At 39.0% G+C, this 16,945-nt stretch overlaps 1 protein-coding gene across 8 annotated transcripts in view; it reads right to left on the bottom strand.

Moving 5' to 3' along the window:
- Ufd4 (ubiquitin fusion-degradation 4-like) overlaps window positions 1–16,945 on the bottom strand; it is a 729,475-nt gene that overhangs the window by 113,541 nt on the left and 598,989 nt on the right. For all 8 annotated transcript variants that reach the window (XM_090376711.1, XM_090376719.1, XM_090376714.1 and 5 more), the window contains one exon: window positions 16,513–16,751. In XM_090376711.1, coding sequence (XP_090232837.1) covers window positions 16,513–16,751 — 239 coding nt within the window. The remainder of the gene's footprint in view (window positions 1–16,512; window positions 16,752–16,945) is intronic.

Below are 16,945 nucleotides of genomic sequence, written 5' to 3'. Positions count from 1 at the left end.
GAGCAGGATCATCAACAGTTGAACCATCGATATCCAGTGGAGAAATCTGATTCATCCCCTTCCTTCAAGAGTTTTTTAAACAGCCAAGAGTTCTTTACATATGTAAAGAACTCTTGGCTGTTTTTCTTTGCATCCTTTGCCAAAAATTTCTTGTAATTTGCCTTTGCCTGCCTAACCTCCTTTGTGACTTGGTTACAGACCAGCTTAAATCTACCATAGGCTTCCATGTCACACATCAAAACTCCATATCATAAACGGTATGAGAAGCCATCATACACATTATTGTGCGTTGGTTGGGGTTGGAGGGGACTCAGTAGAAGATACTTGTTGGTATTAAATTTGAATATGTGTGGCTTGTAATTTTCAAGAAATACACATGAAGGAAGGTTGTTCTAGAGAAAAGTAGAATGGATAAATGAGGAACAGAAAAAGCTGGTTCTCTGAGCTGGACAGTGAATGGATATTGACTGACTAAAGCAAGTGTCCAAACTGGTTTGGAAGAGAATGACAGTCCAGGGAAGTAATATTAAATAAATAAATAAACGAATGGATTTTCATTTACTCTCGACATGGCTGAGGACAGAAGAAATGTCTATACAAAAGACGTGCAGCAGAAACTGAACATTTATGAGACAAAGTGAAGAGACTTTATAAGATATAGGTTATTAATTAGACTGACTGTCCCCATCTGAAAAGAGTCAAGGAGCTTGAGCAAGGTTGTGGGAGCACCACCCCATCAAAAAAAAAAAGCGAACTTATTTTTTTCTTGATGCAGAATAAACAATATTTCTGACATGATATGCCAAGGGAAACACTAGAAGTAAGGGAGATCCCCAATAGAGATATGTTATATTGCCTACAGATGTATCACTGTGAAGATCAGTAGTAGAAGTAGACTCTTTTATAAGAGAAATAAGAAAGGACTGAGGTTTTTTTTTTTTTTTTTTTTTTTTGTTAGTTTTTGGCGGATCGGCTTCTGTGGCTATAATGCACCTCCCAAAGTTTTTGTGCTACTCTGATCCAAGCCCGAGGCAGGATTCGAACCTGCGACCTTTGGGTTGCCAGGCAGGTACTTTACCCACCCGGCTAGCCTGGTCGGCACAACGGAGAGTAACTCAGTTTCTTTACTCCATTAGAAAATTTCCCAGCAAACACCATTTAAGGAATTGGTGGTGGTGTATATTCAAGAAATTGAAGCTGTTTGTGCTGGGCAAAGCTTGGGTTCTCAAACAGGAAGGTAGCATGTAGTCTGCTATCATCAGCAAAACTACAGACTGCATTTCCAGTCAGGGAAAGAAGTTCAATATACAAGAGGGAAAAGAATAGGAGAAACCACTGATCCTTGGAGGACACTGGCATTAGTGGAGAAGCTAGATGACCGAGAGCATCTACCATCACCCACAGCGAGCAGTGAAAGAGAAAATTGGCAACCCCATTACAAAAACAGATAGCAATATATAAGCTGAGAGCTTATTAAAAAGGAACTCCATAAGTTTCACCATTGAAGTTGTCCAAACACAAACAACAAAAACCAATATATCACTAATGGATCGGCACAAACAGATCACTGATCAGAGGGAAAATTTTGAGGCAGTTTAAGATTTGGTAATTGATGGATTTCCCCATTGCTTTGAAAAGAGTAGAGATAAGTGCAATGGGACAATAATTAGAAGGGAGGATTTGTCAAGTTTTTAGGAACTGGCTACATCAATATTTCATTCAGAAGGAAAAAGTATACTACTTGACAAAATTAACAGAACAAAATATTTTTCATGAATATTTTATTGTGAACAGTGTCACCGAAGGCAAATATTTTATATAATACGCATCCTGCCATGAAAATTCTCAGTATCCAATATAAATTGACCTACCACCTTACAGAGCTGCACATTATGCAAATTATTCATGCCTGTAAAAACTTGGGTTGCAACCATGTTGCTTCATTCCCATTTTTTTTTGGCTTGCTCAATGGGACAGCCACATCACTAGTACTCAGATTGGCAAGTCATCACTGTTTAGATGATTCTTTGAGATGGTGGGCTGTTGGATGACTTGAAACCGGACAATTGCAGGCGGTACATTGGCTTAATGTGTCATGAAGTGTTGTCCTGGCACTATGGAAGCAGTTTCAGGAGACAGGAACCATTACAAGAAGAGCTGGCCAATGTCATCCGAGCCACATCAACCAGAACAGACAGCTATCTAGCTCTACCACCACGATGGAACCCTATGATGTCCTGTCATCAACTGTCTTTTGAGGTTGCTATGGATACAGGTGAAAACATTTCCAGACTGCATTACGAAGGCTCAAATCAGGTGGACTCTATGCAAGCAAGCTAGTTTGTATCCCATTAACCTGTTTAAACCCTTCATGTTTCGGGGGATATCTCTTTCTTCATCCCCTTTCTTTCTATCCTCTTTCCTTCCCTGCCAGTTCCCATACTTCTATAAACTTTTCCTTTCCTTTTTTACCTTGAGGTTTCCAGCTTGCCTGGACACCTCAGTAAGAGTTTTTGGGTAGTAGAGCCTGCTTGCCTCAACAAGGATTGGGATGGGAGTCGGGGGCAGGAAACTGGGTGATCCCTGGTTGCAAAATGCCAGGAGCCTGCACACAACACTCAACAGAACACACACACACATATACACACTCTAACACATCCACATATACACACTTGCCTGCCTTGGCACTATGCCCTTACAGATGCACAAGAGGTGTATAGGGGAAAACCCCAGTTACCACCATACTTTGTATCCTGAACCACTGCACAGCTCACTGAAACTAGTGCCACGAATGTGTGACTTGGAGCCCTGGCAAATGAGGTAACAGTTCTGTTCTCTGATGAGTCCTGTTTTAGCCTAAAAACAGATTCTAGATGTTATTTCATCTGGAGACAACGAGGAATGCATTATCATCCCTCCAACATCAGGTAAAGGGAAACTTACAGTGGAGGCGGTATTCTTGTGTGGGATGGAATAATGATCATCAGCCGCTCCCCTCTTCATGTTTTTGATAGGGGTACCAAATACATAGAGGTACCCAGAACACATCCTTAAACTTTATGTGCAACTTTTAGAGGTGTGGTTGGCCCAGATTTTCTTTTCATGCACAATAATGCCATTGCACATACAGCTCAAGTGGTGGAAGAAAATCTTGAAAATGAAGATATCTAACGACTGCCATGGCCAGCATAATCACCAGACTTAAATGTGATTGAACATGTGTGTGACACCCTTGGGCATTGCACTGCATTTTGTAGTCAGTGTTGTTTGACACTAAACTCTCGATTTGTGAAACATTAGTGATGTGTTTGCCAAGACAGATTAAAAGTCAGAGTAATCCCTAATAGAGATATATGTGATCTTGTCTGGAAATCTGAGTGTTCTCGAAGATAAGCAAAAGAGCAGAAGAATCCTTTTTGCAAGATATAAGACAGGACTGAGTTTTAGAAGGATTCAAATTAACTAAGTTTTTTTTGTCCCACTGGAGATCAGCATTTAAGGAACTGGTTGCAGAAATTTGAGAAGTTGAAACTGTTTGTGCAGGGCAAGGTTTCTTAAACTAGATTTGGATTTTATTGGCGCATTAGCAACTATGGCTATAATTTGTCTTAAACTAGAAGGTGGAATGCAGTGTGCTATCATCAACAAAACTACGGATAAGATTTTCGGTCAATAGAACAAGGTCATTAATATACAGGCGCCTCCGTAGCCAGGTGGGCAGGAGCAGCAGTGCGTAGCACAGGCTTCTTGGTTAGACTGGGGTTCGAGCCCGTGATGACCAAATACGGAGGATGCGGAAAGGTCAGGGAATGACCACTGCATATCCCCAGCGCAATATGGCCTTAGTTGCTAATGCTCCTGAAAACCAAATAACAAAACAAACAAACATTAATATACAAGAAGAAATGAGTGAGAGAAAGAACTGAACCTTTCTGCATGGCTTCCATGGCTACTGTTCTAAATCGGCTTCTATAATTTGCCTCATCTAAACCGGTCAAAGCGCACGGAAACCAATCAGAATCCTTTATCTGTCCAACTTTAAACTTACAGAATCACCTCTTCTTCTTCATTTATTCCCTCAACTTATGTTTTTTTTTCCAAAACAACCCATGCACAGTAATATAGCTGTCTAATACCGCTTGTGTTTAGAGTTTCATTAAAAAAAAAAAAAAAATGCCAGCATTAATGGAGAAGTCAGAAGAGTGAGAGCTGTTTACCATCACTCACAGTGCACAGTCAGAGAGAAAACTGGATATTCAATTACAAAAAAAAAAAAAAAAAAAAAGTTGGCAATCCTTAAGACAGAAGCTTATTTAAAAGACCCTTATAGCAAACATGGCCAAAAGCAACTGCTTGAGTTTCACCATAGTTTCATCATGAATTTCCACAAATAGGTAACACAAGCAAGTTCACCAGTGGATTAACACTGATGGAATCCATATTGGCAATCATTGGTCAGATGGAAGGTTTCTAGGAAGTTAACGGATTACTTCGTTACTTAAGAAAGAGTAGAAGGGACAATAATTAGATAGGAGGGATTTTTCATCTTTTTTTCAGAACCGGCTGGATATGAGCAAATTTCCAAGCAGAATAAAAAACAATAGTGCAATAGGCAAGTGTAGAAAGGCAAGTGTAGAAAGAGTAAGCTCAGGAACATAGGTATCGAGAACAAGTGGAGAAACACAATCAGGACTTGGAGCCTTCTTGGCATCAAGACTGTTCAAAATTCTTCTACCATCCCTTTTGATGGAAGACGACAGGAGGCACTGAATGGGATGTACTGGGAATGGTAGGAAGTGATTTACCAAGACTGTGAATGCAAGAGTTAAAAAGAAGTGGGATGCATTAGCATTAGTACAGGCACATGATGAAAGAAAACAAGCTTATACAGAATCAGACAAAAAAAAAAAAAAAAAAACCCTTTCCCACTTCACTGATCCATTCATTCCAAATGTTAGTCTATTTCTGCCTTGAATTTATTTAAGTATCAACTTCCACAGCAAGAGATGGAAGTTTGTTCCAGAATCAACTACCTGCTGGCTAAAGGCAAACTTCCGCACATCTATTCTATAACTATCTTTCCTCAGTTTGAATCTATGCCCCTTCAGGTTTGTAATTTGAGCAAGAGGAAGAATTCCATTCAAGGCCATATTAACCTCAATCAGATTGCCACGCAGGTGCCTAGTCTCCAGAAGCTGCAATTTGAAGAAATTAAGCCTTTCTTCATAAAAGCACCCCTTTTTCCCTTCATCAGTCTTGTTGCCCTTCTCTATACTTGTTCTAGCAAATCTACATCCTTCTTAAAATACGGCTTCCAGACATGTATGCCATACTCAAGGTGTGGCCTAACCATTGCCTTATAGAAGGGGATAATCACCTCGTTATCCCTGCTCGCAAAATTCCTGTATATCATTGACAAGACCATATGACCTACTCTGGCAGCCCGTCTGCACTGAAAGAAAATGTCATATTTTACTGCACATTTACCCCCAGTTCTCTTTCACTTTCCACTACCCTGAGTGTAACGCCACCCAGTTGGTACATTTCTCTGGGGTTACTTCTCCCCCATTTGCAGTACTTTGCATTTGTCAATGTTAAACTTCAGTTGCCACTTCTCAGCCCATCTACCCAACTTTTCCAAATCCTGTTGCAGCAGCATACTGTCATTACTGTTATTAACAACCCTGCCAACCTTTGTATCATCTGCAAACTTTGACATTGAGCTTGATATACCTTCATCAATATCACTGATAAATATACAAAACAACAATGGGCCCAATACCAAACCCTGAGTGACACCACTAATAACATTAGTCCAAGTAGAACAGTATCCATTGATTACCATTCTGCCTTCTCCCACTCAACCATCCTGTGATCCATTGCAGCAACTTGCCCTCAATGCCATGCTGCTCCAATTTGTACAGCAGACTTCCATGTGCAACAGTATCAAAAGATTTCCTGAAATCCAAGTATATGATATCAAAATTATTTTTTTGCATCCAGTTCCTTTGTGACCACATCATAGTGTACACTCAAATTGGTCAGACAAGACTTACCCTTGACAAACCCATGCTGTGTCTGAATTATTACTGCAGTGTTGTCTAGATGATCCTGCAGTGCATCTTTAACAAGTGACTCCATTATTTTACCAGGAACAGAAGTTAAACTAACTGGTCTGTAATTATTTATGTCACTCTTAGATCCCCCTTTGTGAATTGGGGATACATTTACACATCTCATAATTATGGCTAAGGGTTTGCTTACTTCCTTTGCCACCTCCTTTAATATAACTGGATAGATCCCATTTACCCCAAGTGCTTTATGTTTAACTTCAACGGTTGCTCCTCCACTTTGCGCTCAGTTATTACAAAATCATTTAACTCCCTGTTAGAATTTGATTAACATCTGGCCTTCTCGTCCTTGAATAACTCCTCGTACGTGAATGTAGATGCAAAATACTCATTTACTTCGATAGCTATCTGAGAATGATCATCTAGAGTCAAACCATTGATATCAAGTGGACCAATCTGATTCATCCCCTTCCTTTTAGAGTTGATATAAGTAAAAAAGTCTTTGCCATTTTTCTTTTCATCCTTTACCAAAGATTTTTTATAATTTGCCTTCACTTCCCTAATCTCCTTTGTGACTTGATTACAGACTAGCTTGTAACTATCACAGACTTCTGTATCACCTAAACATAAAATCAAAAGAAGTGCATCCAGTTGATATAGATGAACAGTGCACTGTTGAGTCAGTTTGGTGTGAGATAAGCACAGCAAAAGCAAAAATAAGAGTAGGAGTGTGTTATAGGCCTAATGACTCGAATGAGTACAATGAACAATTGTACAGAGAAATAGAGTGGGCTAGTAAATCAGAATGTCTTATAATGGGGGATTTTAACTTCCCAGATATTGACTGGAACTTGTGGATTGGTCACTCACACACTAATCAGACTTTTGTGGATTTATTGGATGATTGTTTTCTGCAGCAGCATATTCGTGAGGCAACCAGAGAGAGTAATACTCCTGATCTGGTTATCAGCAGCGACCATCCTTGTATTAAGAATTTGCAGATAAAGGAACCACTAGGTGGCAGTGATCACAGTGTACTGATGTGGGATTTACTTAAAGATTTAATTACCATCAGGGGTAAAGGAAAGGGTTTTTGCTTGCGTAAAGGTGAGTACAGTGGTCCCCGACAGTTTTTAAATTCTGTACAGTAGGATAAACTGACGATGTTACCAACAGTAAATTCTAAGTGGGAAGCATTCAAGGAATTAATCGTGGATGCTACTAAACGTTTCATGCCTATTAAGAAATATTGTTCAAGGTTTAGGCCTAAATTGTTATCTAATGAACTAATGAGACTCTTAACAGAGAAGAAAAATGCATGGGATGCATATAAATTATCAAGCGACTCAGAAGCCTATGGCAGATATAAGCTAGTCTGTAATCAGGTCACAAAGGAGGTTAGGCAGGCAAAGGCAGATTACGAGAAATCCTTGGGAAAAGATGCTAAGAAAAACAGTAAAGGATTTCTTTACTTATATAAACTCTAAAAGGAAGGGGATGAATCTGATTGGTCCACTTGACATTGATGGTTCAACTGTTGATGATCCTGCTCATATGCAAACAAACTGAATGAGTATTTTGCATCTATATTCACACATGAGGAATTATTAAGGTTTAAAAATGGCAGAAGGTTATCAAATTGTAGCAGGACACTTAATGATTTTGTAATAACTGAGAGCAAAGTGGAAGAGAAACTGTTGAAGTTAAATGTAAGAAAAGCACCTGGGGTGAATGGGATCTATCCAGTTATATTAAAGGAGGCGGCAAAGCACCTAAGCAAACCCTTAGCCATAATTATGCGAGCATCCTTGGACTCAGGGGAGGTTCCCACGGACTGGAGATGTGCAAATGTATCCCCAATTCACAAAGGGGGATCGAAGGGTGACACGAGTAATTACAGACCAGTTAGTTTAACTTGTGTTCCGTATAAAATAATGGAGTCACTGGTTAAAGATGCATTGCAGGATCATCTAGACAAGACTGCAGCAATAATTCAGACACAGCATGGGTTTGTTAAGGGAAAGTCTTGTCTGACAAATTTGATAGGATAACATGATGTCATTACAAAGGAACTGGATGCAAAAAATAATTTTGATATCATATATTTGGATTTCAGGAAAGCTTTTGACACTATTGAGCATGGAAGACTATTGTACAAATTGGAGCAGAATGGTATTAAGGGTAAGTTGCTACAATGGATAAAAAGATGGTTAAGTGGGAGAAGACAGAGGGTGGTAATCAATGGGTGCTGCTCTTCATGGGCTAATGTTATTAGTGGTGTCCCACAGGGTTCGCTGTTAGGTCCACTGTTGTTTTGTATATTTATCAATGATATTGATGAAGGTATATCAGGCTTAATGTCGAAGTTTGCAGATGATACAAAGGTTGGCAAGGTTGTTAATGACAGTAATGGCAGTGTGCTACTGCTGAAGTTTAACCTTGACAAATGCAAAGTACTGCATATGGGTAGAAGTAACCCCAGAGAAACGTACCAACTGTGTGGTACTACACTTAAGGTGGTAGAAAATGAAAAAGACCTGGGAGTAACTGTGCAATCAGATATGAAGTTTTCCGAGCAATGCAGACAGGCTGCCAGGGCAGATCATGGGGTTTTGTCAATGATATATAGGAATTTTGCTAGCAGGGAGAAGGAGGTGATTGTCCCTCTGTATAAGGCAATGGTCAGGCCACGCCTTGAGTACTGCGTACAGGTCTGGAGGCCTCATTTTAGGAAGGATGTAGATTTACTTGAACGTGTACGAGAAGGGCAACAAGATTGATGAGGGGAATGAAGGGATCCTCTTACCAAGAGAGGCTTAAATTCTGCAAATTGCAGTAGCTGGAGACTAGGCACCTGCATGGTGATCTGATTGAGGTGTATAAGGCCTTGAATGGGTTGAGCATGCTGAATTCTGATGGGATCCTTCCACTTGTTCAGATTACGAACCTAAGGGGGCATAAATTCAAATTAAGAAAAGACAGATGTAGAATAGATGTGCGGAAATCTGCCTTTAGCCAACGGGTAGTTAATTGCTGGAACAAACTTCCATCTGTCATTGTGGAAGTTGATAGGTTGAATAAATTTAAGGAAGAACTGGACACGCATTTGGAGGGAATGGTGTGATTTTTTTTTTTTTTTTTTGGCTGATGCTGCATAAGCTCATACACTTGCTTTCTTGCATCACATGCCACTACTACCTGACAATTTATGTTTATCCCATGCATTTTTCTCCTCAGCCTCAAGTCTCATTAGTTCATCTGACATCCATTTGGGCCTAATGCAAATAGATCAACTTTATCTTTAGCTAGGGTGGCAAGAGAATCATCAGGTAGGAGTACAGAGAGACAAAACCAGCAGCCAATAGCTTTGGCAAGTGATCAGAATGCTAGACAACTGATTGGACAAGAAGTAAGTTCAACGTGCAAAGTAAGTGCAAAGCAGTTATTAATCAGTCCAGTTTGGACTGATTAATAACTGCTTTGCAATTATTGTGAGCTCTGGTGTATGCAGGAAATGAATCTGGAGATCTGGATGAAGGACAATTGCAATATACATTTTTATCTTGATCAGACAGCCTTATTAGGAAACCAAGCTTTAGATAAAGGATGAGATTTTAAAGTGAAGTGTGAAATAAAGGATTTCATATGTACAAGAATAATTTCCTTGACTTGATCTGGGCAAATATTGAGATCAGAAGCAGCAGCAATCCAACCAAGAAAAAGAAAAATAGAAATCTTGCAGGTTAACCCATTTTGCATCCTTGTAAAGCTAAACAACACAAAGCCGAGAATGGCTCCAATGGAGAAGAGACCACCACTAAGTTGTGATCTGAGGTGCCCATAGGAACACTCATCTTGACTATGTGGTTAGGGTTGTTCACTATTCTGGTAGGCAAATGAACAACCTGTGCAAGTCATTAGTAATTGCAAACACCTCAATCTCGACCAGCTGAGTCCATGTGACTAGAAAACAGAAGCTAGTTGGAGTTTTGAAGATTAAAATTGCCAAGGAAATTTAACTCACTGATAGGAAAATCGGACTGGAGAAAGCCAAGTTTCAAAGAAAGAAAGCCAAACAGTTCCAAGTGGTTAGTAAAGTTAAGAGAATGACAGAGGCAACAAATTAATTTGATACAACTGAGTAGAGAGATTTTAAGCCAGAGAAGATCAAAAAGAGGAGAATCCAAATTAAGTCTCTAACAGGGAATACCAGAGCAGACATATGCACAAGTACCACCTTTGAAGCAAAAGGAATCATACAGCAAATAAAAATAATTAGGACAACTGAAATGAGCAGTGGTTGAATCAGTTGATAATTAGGATTCTGTTAGAAGTAAGGGGAGCTTAGTTGACTATAAGTGGAAATGGACATTGCTTCGATTGAAACTGAGACTAAGTTTAACCCCAGGGGCTCTGGTGGGTATGGGCTTGGCACACCCAAGGTCCTGAGCTGGATATCATCATTATTCTCTCTCTCTCTCTCTCTCTCTCTCTCTCTCTCTCTCTCTGTAACTTGGGCTGGTGCAGCATAAGCTTCCTTGCACCTTATGCTAAATAATAATAATAATAATAAATAATAATAATAATAAGTATATTTGTGAAGAGAACGAGGAAGTGCTTGTGAGGTTCAGAACTTTTTGTAGCTAAGTTTGTTTAATTAGTTTGACTATTCATATGTTCAGTAGTGAGAAATTGTAGGGATTATATGTATGAAGTAATGAAATTTTTGAATATGACGTTCACATGGTAAGAATATACCGAGCACCTTGACGTAACATGTCAAAAATGCCCTGTCCTCTAATCCCACAAGGTTCCCTCCCCCAGGATTTTGCAGCTGGTGAGAGCAATAGGATGCACAGGAATTTTGTATTCTTACCTAGTTTGGAGAAGGGAAATATGACTACCAGGAATATTGAAACTGCTTTTCAAGATAAATTATATTTAGAGCTGGAGTCTACATATTCTGATGAAAGATGTCTTAACCTGGCCTGGTGGTGGTGGTGGTGGTTGTTGTTTTTGGTTTTTTAGGAGCATTCGCAACTAAAGCCATATTGCTCCGGGGATATGCGGTGTACAACTCGTATTCTGTGCGTTTCTTGCTGCTGCTGTGCATCCTACCATAGTTGTGGAAATCATGTGAATGTTTTTGGAATTGTTGCTGTTACTTGCTGCTGTTTGGACAATACTTCTGTGACATATAGAAAGGGTGCAAGAATATTTGCTGATGCTATCAAGGCAGTGTTAGGTGGGCCGGAAAACTGCTAGCTTGGGGGGAGACAAAGACGAATAGATTAACAGTAGCCACTGGCAGAGGTGATAGAGATTCTTGCACTGCTTCTATTGGAATGAGCAGAAGCCTGAAAAACAAGATGCAGGATATTTCAGAGACTGTTGGGAGACATTGCGGTACAAGTAAACACATGCGTTGTGTTAGTTTGCCAAGAAGAGAAACAGGTGCATGTATACCTGCATGTACACCAATGCTTGGTAAATAAATTTGATGAAATTGAGGTATTGCTCAAAACATCAAAGGCAGATATTGTTGGGATATCAGAGACGCGGGGTCACACAGATATAAGGAATGCAGAACTGGAATTTAGGGAGTACGTCTACAGAAAGGATAGACTGGATAGGAAGGGAGGAGGGGTTATGCTATTAGTTAAGAAATACATAAAATCCAAGGAAGTGAAGCCAGTGGACATCGCTGGACAGTGCAGTTTCGAGTCAGTTTGGTGTGACATAAGCATTGGGAGATCAAAATTGAGAGTAGGAGTGTGCTATAGGCCTAATGACTCTGATGAGTATAATAACAAACTGTACAGGGAAATAGTGGGCCAGTAAATCAGAGAGTCTTATAATGGGAGATTTTAATTTCCCAGATATTGATTGGAATTTTGGCGCTGGTCACTCACACACTAGCAAGGCTTTTGTGGATTTATTGGATGATTGTTTTCTACATCAGCATGTTCGGGAGGCAACTAGAGGGAGGAATACTCTTGATTTGATTATCAGCAGTGATTCTTCATGCATTAAGAACCTGCAGATAAATGAACCACTAGGTGGCAGTGATCACAGTGTGCTGAAGTGGGATTTACTCAAAGAGGTAACTACCATTAGGGGTAAAGGGGACGGTTATTGCTTTCGTAAAGGCAACTACGATGGACTGAGACAGTATTTAAATTCTATACAGTGGGACCAACTGATGATGTTACCAACAGCAAATGCAAAATGGGAAGCATTCAAAGAACTTATCTTGGAAGCTACTATGCTTTACATACCAACTAAGAAATATTGTTCAAGGTTTAGGCCTAAATGGATGTCAGATGAACTGATGAGGCATATGGCAGAGAAGAAACATGCATGGGATACATACAAATTAACACATGACACAGAAGCCTATGATAGATACAAGTTGATCTGTAACCAAGTTACAAAGGAGGTTAGGCAGGCGAAGGCAGATTATGAGAAATCTTTGACAAGGGATGCAAAGAAAAACAGCAAAGAGTTCTTTACTTATGTAAACTCTAGAAGGAAGGGGATGAATCAGATTGGTCCACTTGATATCGATGGGTCAACTGTTGATGATCCTGCTCGGGTAGCTAACAAACTAAATGAATATTTTGCATTGACATTCACACATGAGGAGTTATTCAGGGAGGGGAATGCCAGAGGTGAGTGGAACTCTGGCAGTGAGCTAGATAATCTTGTAATAACTGAGGGGAAAGTGGAGGAGAAATTGTTGAGGATAAACATAAAAAAGACACCCGGGGTGGATGGGATCTATCCAGTTATATTAAAGGAGGCAGCAAAGGAAGTAAGCAAACCCTTAGCCATAATTATGAGAGCTTCCTTGGACTCAGGGGAGGTACCCACAGACTGGAGATGTGCAAATGTGACCCCAATTCACAAAGGAGGATCGAAGGCTGACACAAGTAATTATAGACCTGTGAGTTTAACTTCTGTTCCAGGAAAATTAATGGAGGCACTAGTTAAAGAAGCACTGCAGGGTCATTTAGACAAGACTTCAGTTATAGCTCGGACACAGCATGGTTTTGTTAAAGGGAAGTCTTGCCTGACCAATTTTATTGGATACTATGATGCAGTCACAAAGGAACTGGATGCAGGGAATAACTTTGATATTATATACTTGGATCTTAGAAAGGCTTTTGATACTGTTGCACATGGAAGACTGCTGCACAAATTGGAGCAGTGTGACATTGGAGGCAAATTGCTGCTGTGGATAAAGGGGTGGCTGAGGGGGAGAAGACAGAGAGTGGTAATATGCTGCTGCAACAGGATTTGGAAAGGTTGAGGAAATGGGCTGAGAGGTGGCAAATGAACATTGACAAATGTAAAGTATTACATATGGGAAACAGCAACCCCAGAGCAACGTATCAACTCTGTTGTACTACCCTGACAGTGGTAGAGAATGAAAGGGACCTGGGGGTGGTTGTGCAGGCAGATATGAAGTTCTCTCAGCAGTGCAGACGGGCTGCAAGAGTAGCTCATGGTGTATTGTCAATGATATATAGGAATTTTTCTAGCAAGGATAAGGAGGTGATTATTCCCTTGTATAAGGCAATGGTTAGGCCACACCTAGAGTGCTGTATACAGGTCTGGAGGCCTCATTTCAGGAAGGATGTAGAGCTGCTGGAACGAGTACAGAGAAGGGCAACAAGATTAGTGGATGGAACAAAGGGGTGCTCTTACAAAGAAAGGCTTAAGTTTTGCAAATTACAGTGTCTGGAGACTAGGCACCAGCGAGGTGATCTGATAGAGGTGTATAAAGCCTTGAATGGATTGAGCATGCTCAATGCTGAGGGGATTCTTCCTCTCGCGCAGAATAATCACCTGAGAGGGCATAAATTCAAATTGAGGAAAGACAGATGTAGGATAAACGTGCGGAAATTTGCCTTTAGCCAGCGGGTGGTTGGTTGGTGGAACAGACTTCCATCCCTTGTCGTGGAAGTTGATAGCCTAAATAAATTTAAGGCTCAGCTGGACAGGTATTTTGAATGAACAGAGGGGTGAAGCGGAAGTGGTTTTTTTTTTTTTTTTTTTTTGGCTGATGCTGCATAAGCTTGCTTTCTTGCATCAAATGCCTCTACTAATGCTAATGCTAATATTGATTGGCTCTGGATATCATGGGGAAGGATCACCTCCTTTCTTTTTGACCGCTCAACATACACACAGAGAGGAGAGAAGGGGATTAAACAGAAAGATCAATGGCAGTAAAAATACAGGTGAATATATGGGTATAAATATATGGCATATGGAAAAAGGTACTGAACCCCAAATTTAGAATAGTTCGTTATTTGAGAATATTCTCTAAAATTTGACCCATTCCATAGCCATCTGCACTACCCCACAGAGTATTATTTACATTTAAATCCTCATAATTGGACAGGGGAAAAAATTCTATATGAGGTCAAGAAGATCTGCTTGGGGGATGAAATTCCCAAATGGAAAATAATTAGGAGGAACCCTACTGTGAGACAAATTTTCGCTGCATCTAATGTTAGTGGTAAGTTGACGGAAGGGGGATATGATTTCCCATAAAAATGGCAACTCCTCAACCTAGAAATGAAACCATTGCACATTTGGTGGTATGATTTTTTTTTGGTGGTGGTGGTGGGGGGGGGGGGGATGTTCTCATCTTACTGAAGTTTGAGATACACTGTCATCTTACTGAAGTTTGAGATGCCATAGATGGCATTCTGTTCCAGCCCATTAAATCACAAAGGTTTTATTACTAACTGCATAACAATGTTGTGGAAGTAGCATTAAACGGTTTTTTACACTTATTTAATCTGTCTAAAACACTACAACATAATTTTACTTTCCAACAAACCCCCCATTCCATAACCAATATACAGGCAGTTCTCGCTTTACGAGTCCCCCCCCCCCCAAATATTAAGTATCAACAAAATCGAAAATATGAACATTAATTCCACACGTGTAGCTATACAATACAGTGCACCCCGCTTTATGATACTAATCTGTTACCATCGTATCGCAAAAATATCGTAATGTGAACCCAATAACATTTTTTTTTTGGTAATTCATTCCGTGACCTCGGAAGTTCAAATTTTCCCCATATAACTCCCTAATAGGTCATTTTTATAGTGTAAAGTGTATTAGTTACCAATTCAAATCATTAAATGCTCCACACTTTCATCAGTGTTATATTTGCAAGGAATTCCTTGCATCGTTGCTCTAAACTTTCATCGTATGTTATAAGAACCAATTTTGAATGGTTTTGTGACATTTTTATAAAGCACATTTCTGGAAGTCATGACCATAAAACAATTTGCACTTTCCAGTTTATTGGGCTTTTCTGTTACTGCAAGCAATTATAAACAGGTAGTAAACTCAATGTTATTGCATTTGCGAAAATACCGATAGCTGGAATTGTGTGGGTTTTTACATTATTATGGTGAAATGTGTTTGCCCTTTACTGAAATCTTCAATCATATAAAAAACATAAATACATTTTCAGAATCTTCTCTTCATTCCTTTTTTTTTAAAGCTTCGTAAACTTGTTACTCTGTGCAAATCATGTTAGTTGCAATTTGTGCATTCCGTTAAGAAATGCTTATGCATGCTATTGAAATTTATAAAGAAAAGAGAAGGTTATCTTGGAAACAAATGTCTCTTAAAAAGACGACTCCTTGTGCAACAGACCAACGAGTGCCGAGCCAATAATGAGCGATCAACAAGTGTGCACTTAGTCGATGATGATGATAAAGAATAAACATTCTTTAACATTTTTAAGTCATAAATAATTTCTCTATTATTATAATTTGCTTGATTTTAGAGGCTATGTTTTCATTTCTTTGGATAAATCAATCGTTGTTTAAACAAACTAATTAAAGATAAACTAATTAGCTAACTAATTTTATTGTTGATAACGTTACCCCTATTTTTAACATTATGTCTATGGGAAATAAATTCCCGCTTTACGAGCGTGCGCTAGGAACGAATTAACTCGTAAAGTCGAGAACTACCTGTATATCCCAACCAATATATATAGATAAATCATATATAATTTAAATCAACATGCAAGATAGTACTTTAAATCTTAGTGAGTTGTGGGTTAGATCAACTTATAGCCTACAAAATATATCCAAAATTGAAATAAAGATAATCGATTTTGTTCTTGCAATTCAAGAAAGTACTTGTTCTTGCAAAAGCCTCTTAAGAAAAAATAATTTATAAATACACTATATTTAAAACACCATTACAACTGAATTTCAAGTAAAATTCCCAGAGAACAGAAATATATCAATGCTATTTTTGATTTTTGGTTAAACAGCTGAGAGCAAATCAGTGGCTTTTTTTTCAAGTTTTCACAGATAAAAAGTCAGGAGGCTGTAAACATATGATAGATGCAAGCCTAGAGAATTAACAAAGCTAAGAGCAAGTTAAAGATTAAACATACTTATCACCAATTTTGCTAGAAACCTCTCCGTGACACATTAACTTGAGAAAAGGCCTGGAAAGTGGAAGGTCAACCAAGCGATTGTCTTGCAAAGCTTTCGCTAGGAACACACCTAAAAAGTGGAAATATTGCACAACTCTCTCCATATCTTCATTGTCTTGAGGAAGTGGTGCAGGAAAAAGACCACAAGTAGTAGAAATATAAAAACCAGGAGGCTTCAGAGTGTCGTTTTTATCAGGCTGGAAAAAAAAAAAAAAAAAAAAGTATAATAATAATAATTGTAATGCAATTAAATAACTATAAAATAAATAAAAAAATAATAATTAAAATAAAACTGCAAAAGTAACAAAAAAAGTAAACTGTAATAACTGTAAAATTAAAGTGTGGGTACATCTGCATGTAACTGATTTTAAAGCATTTACACAATGACTTC

The sequence above is a fragment of the Mastigoproctus giganteus genome, chromosome 6 (assembly GCF_048544385.1).
Source record: "Mastigoproctus giganteus isolate SK-2022 chromosome 6, ASM4854438v1, whole genome shotgun sequence".
NCBI lineage: Eukaryota > Metazoa > Arthropoda > Arachnida > Uropygi > Thelyphonidae > Mastigoproctus > Mastigoproctus giganteus.
This window is presented reverse-complemented; position numbering and strand designations above follow the sequence as displayed.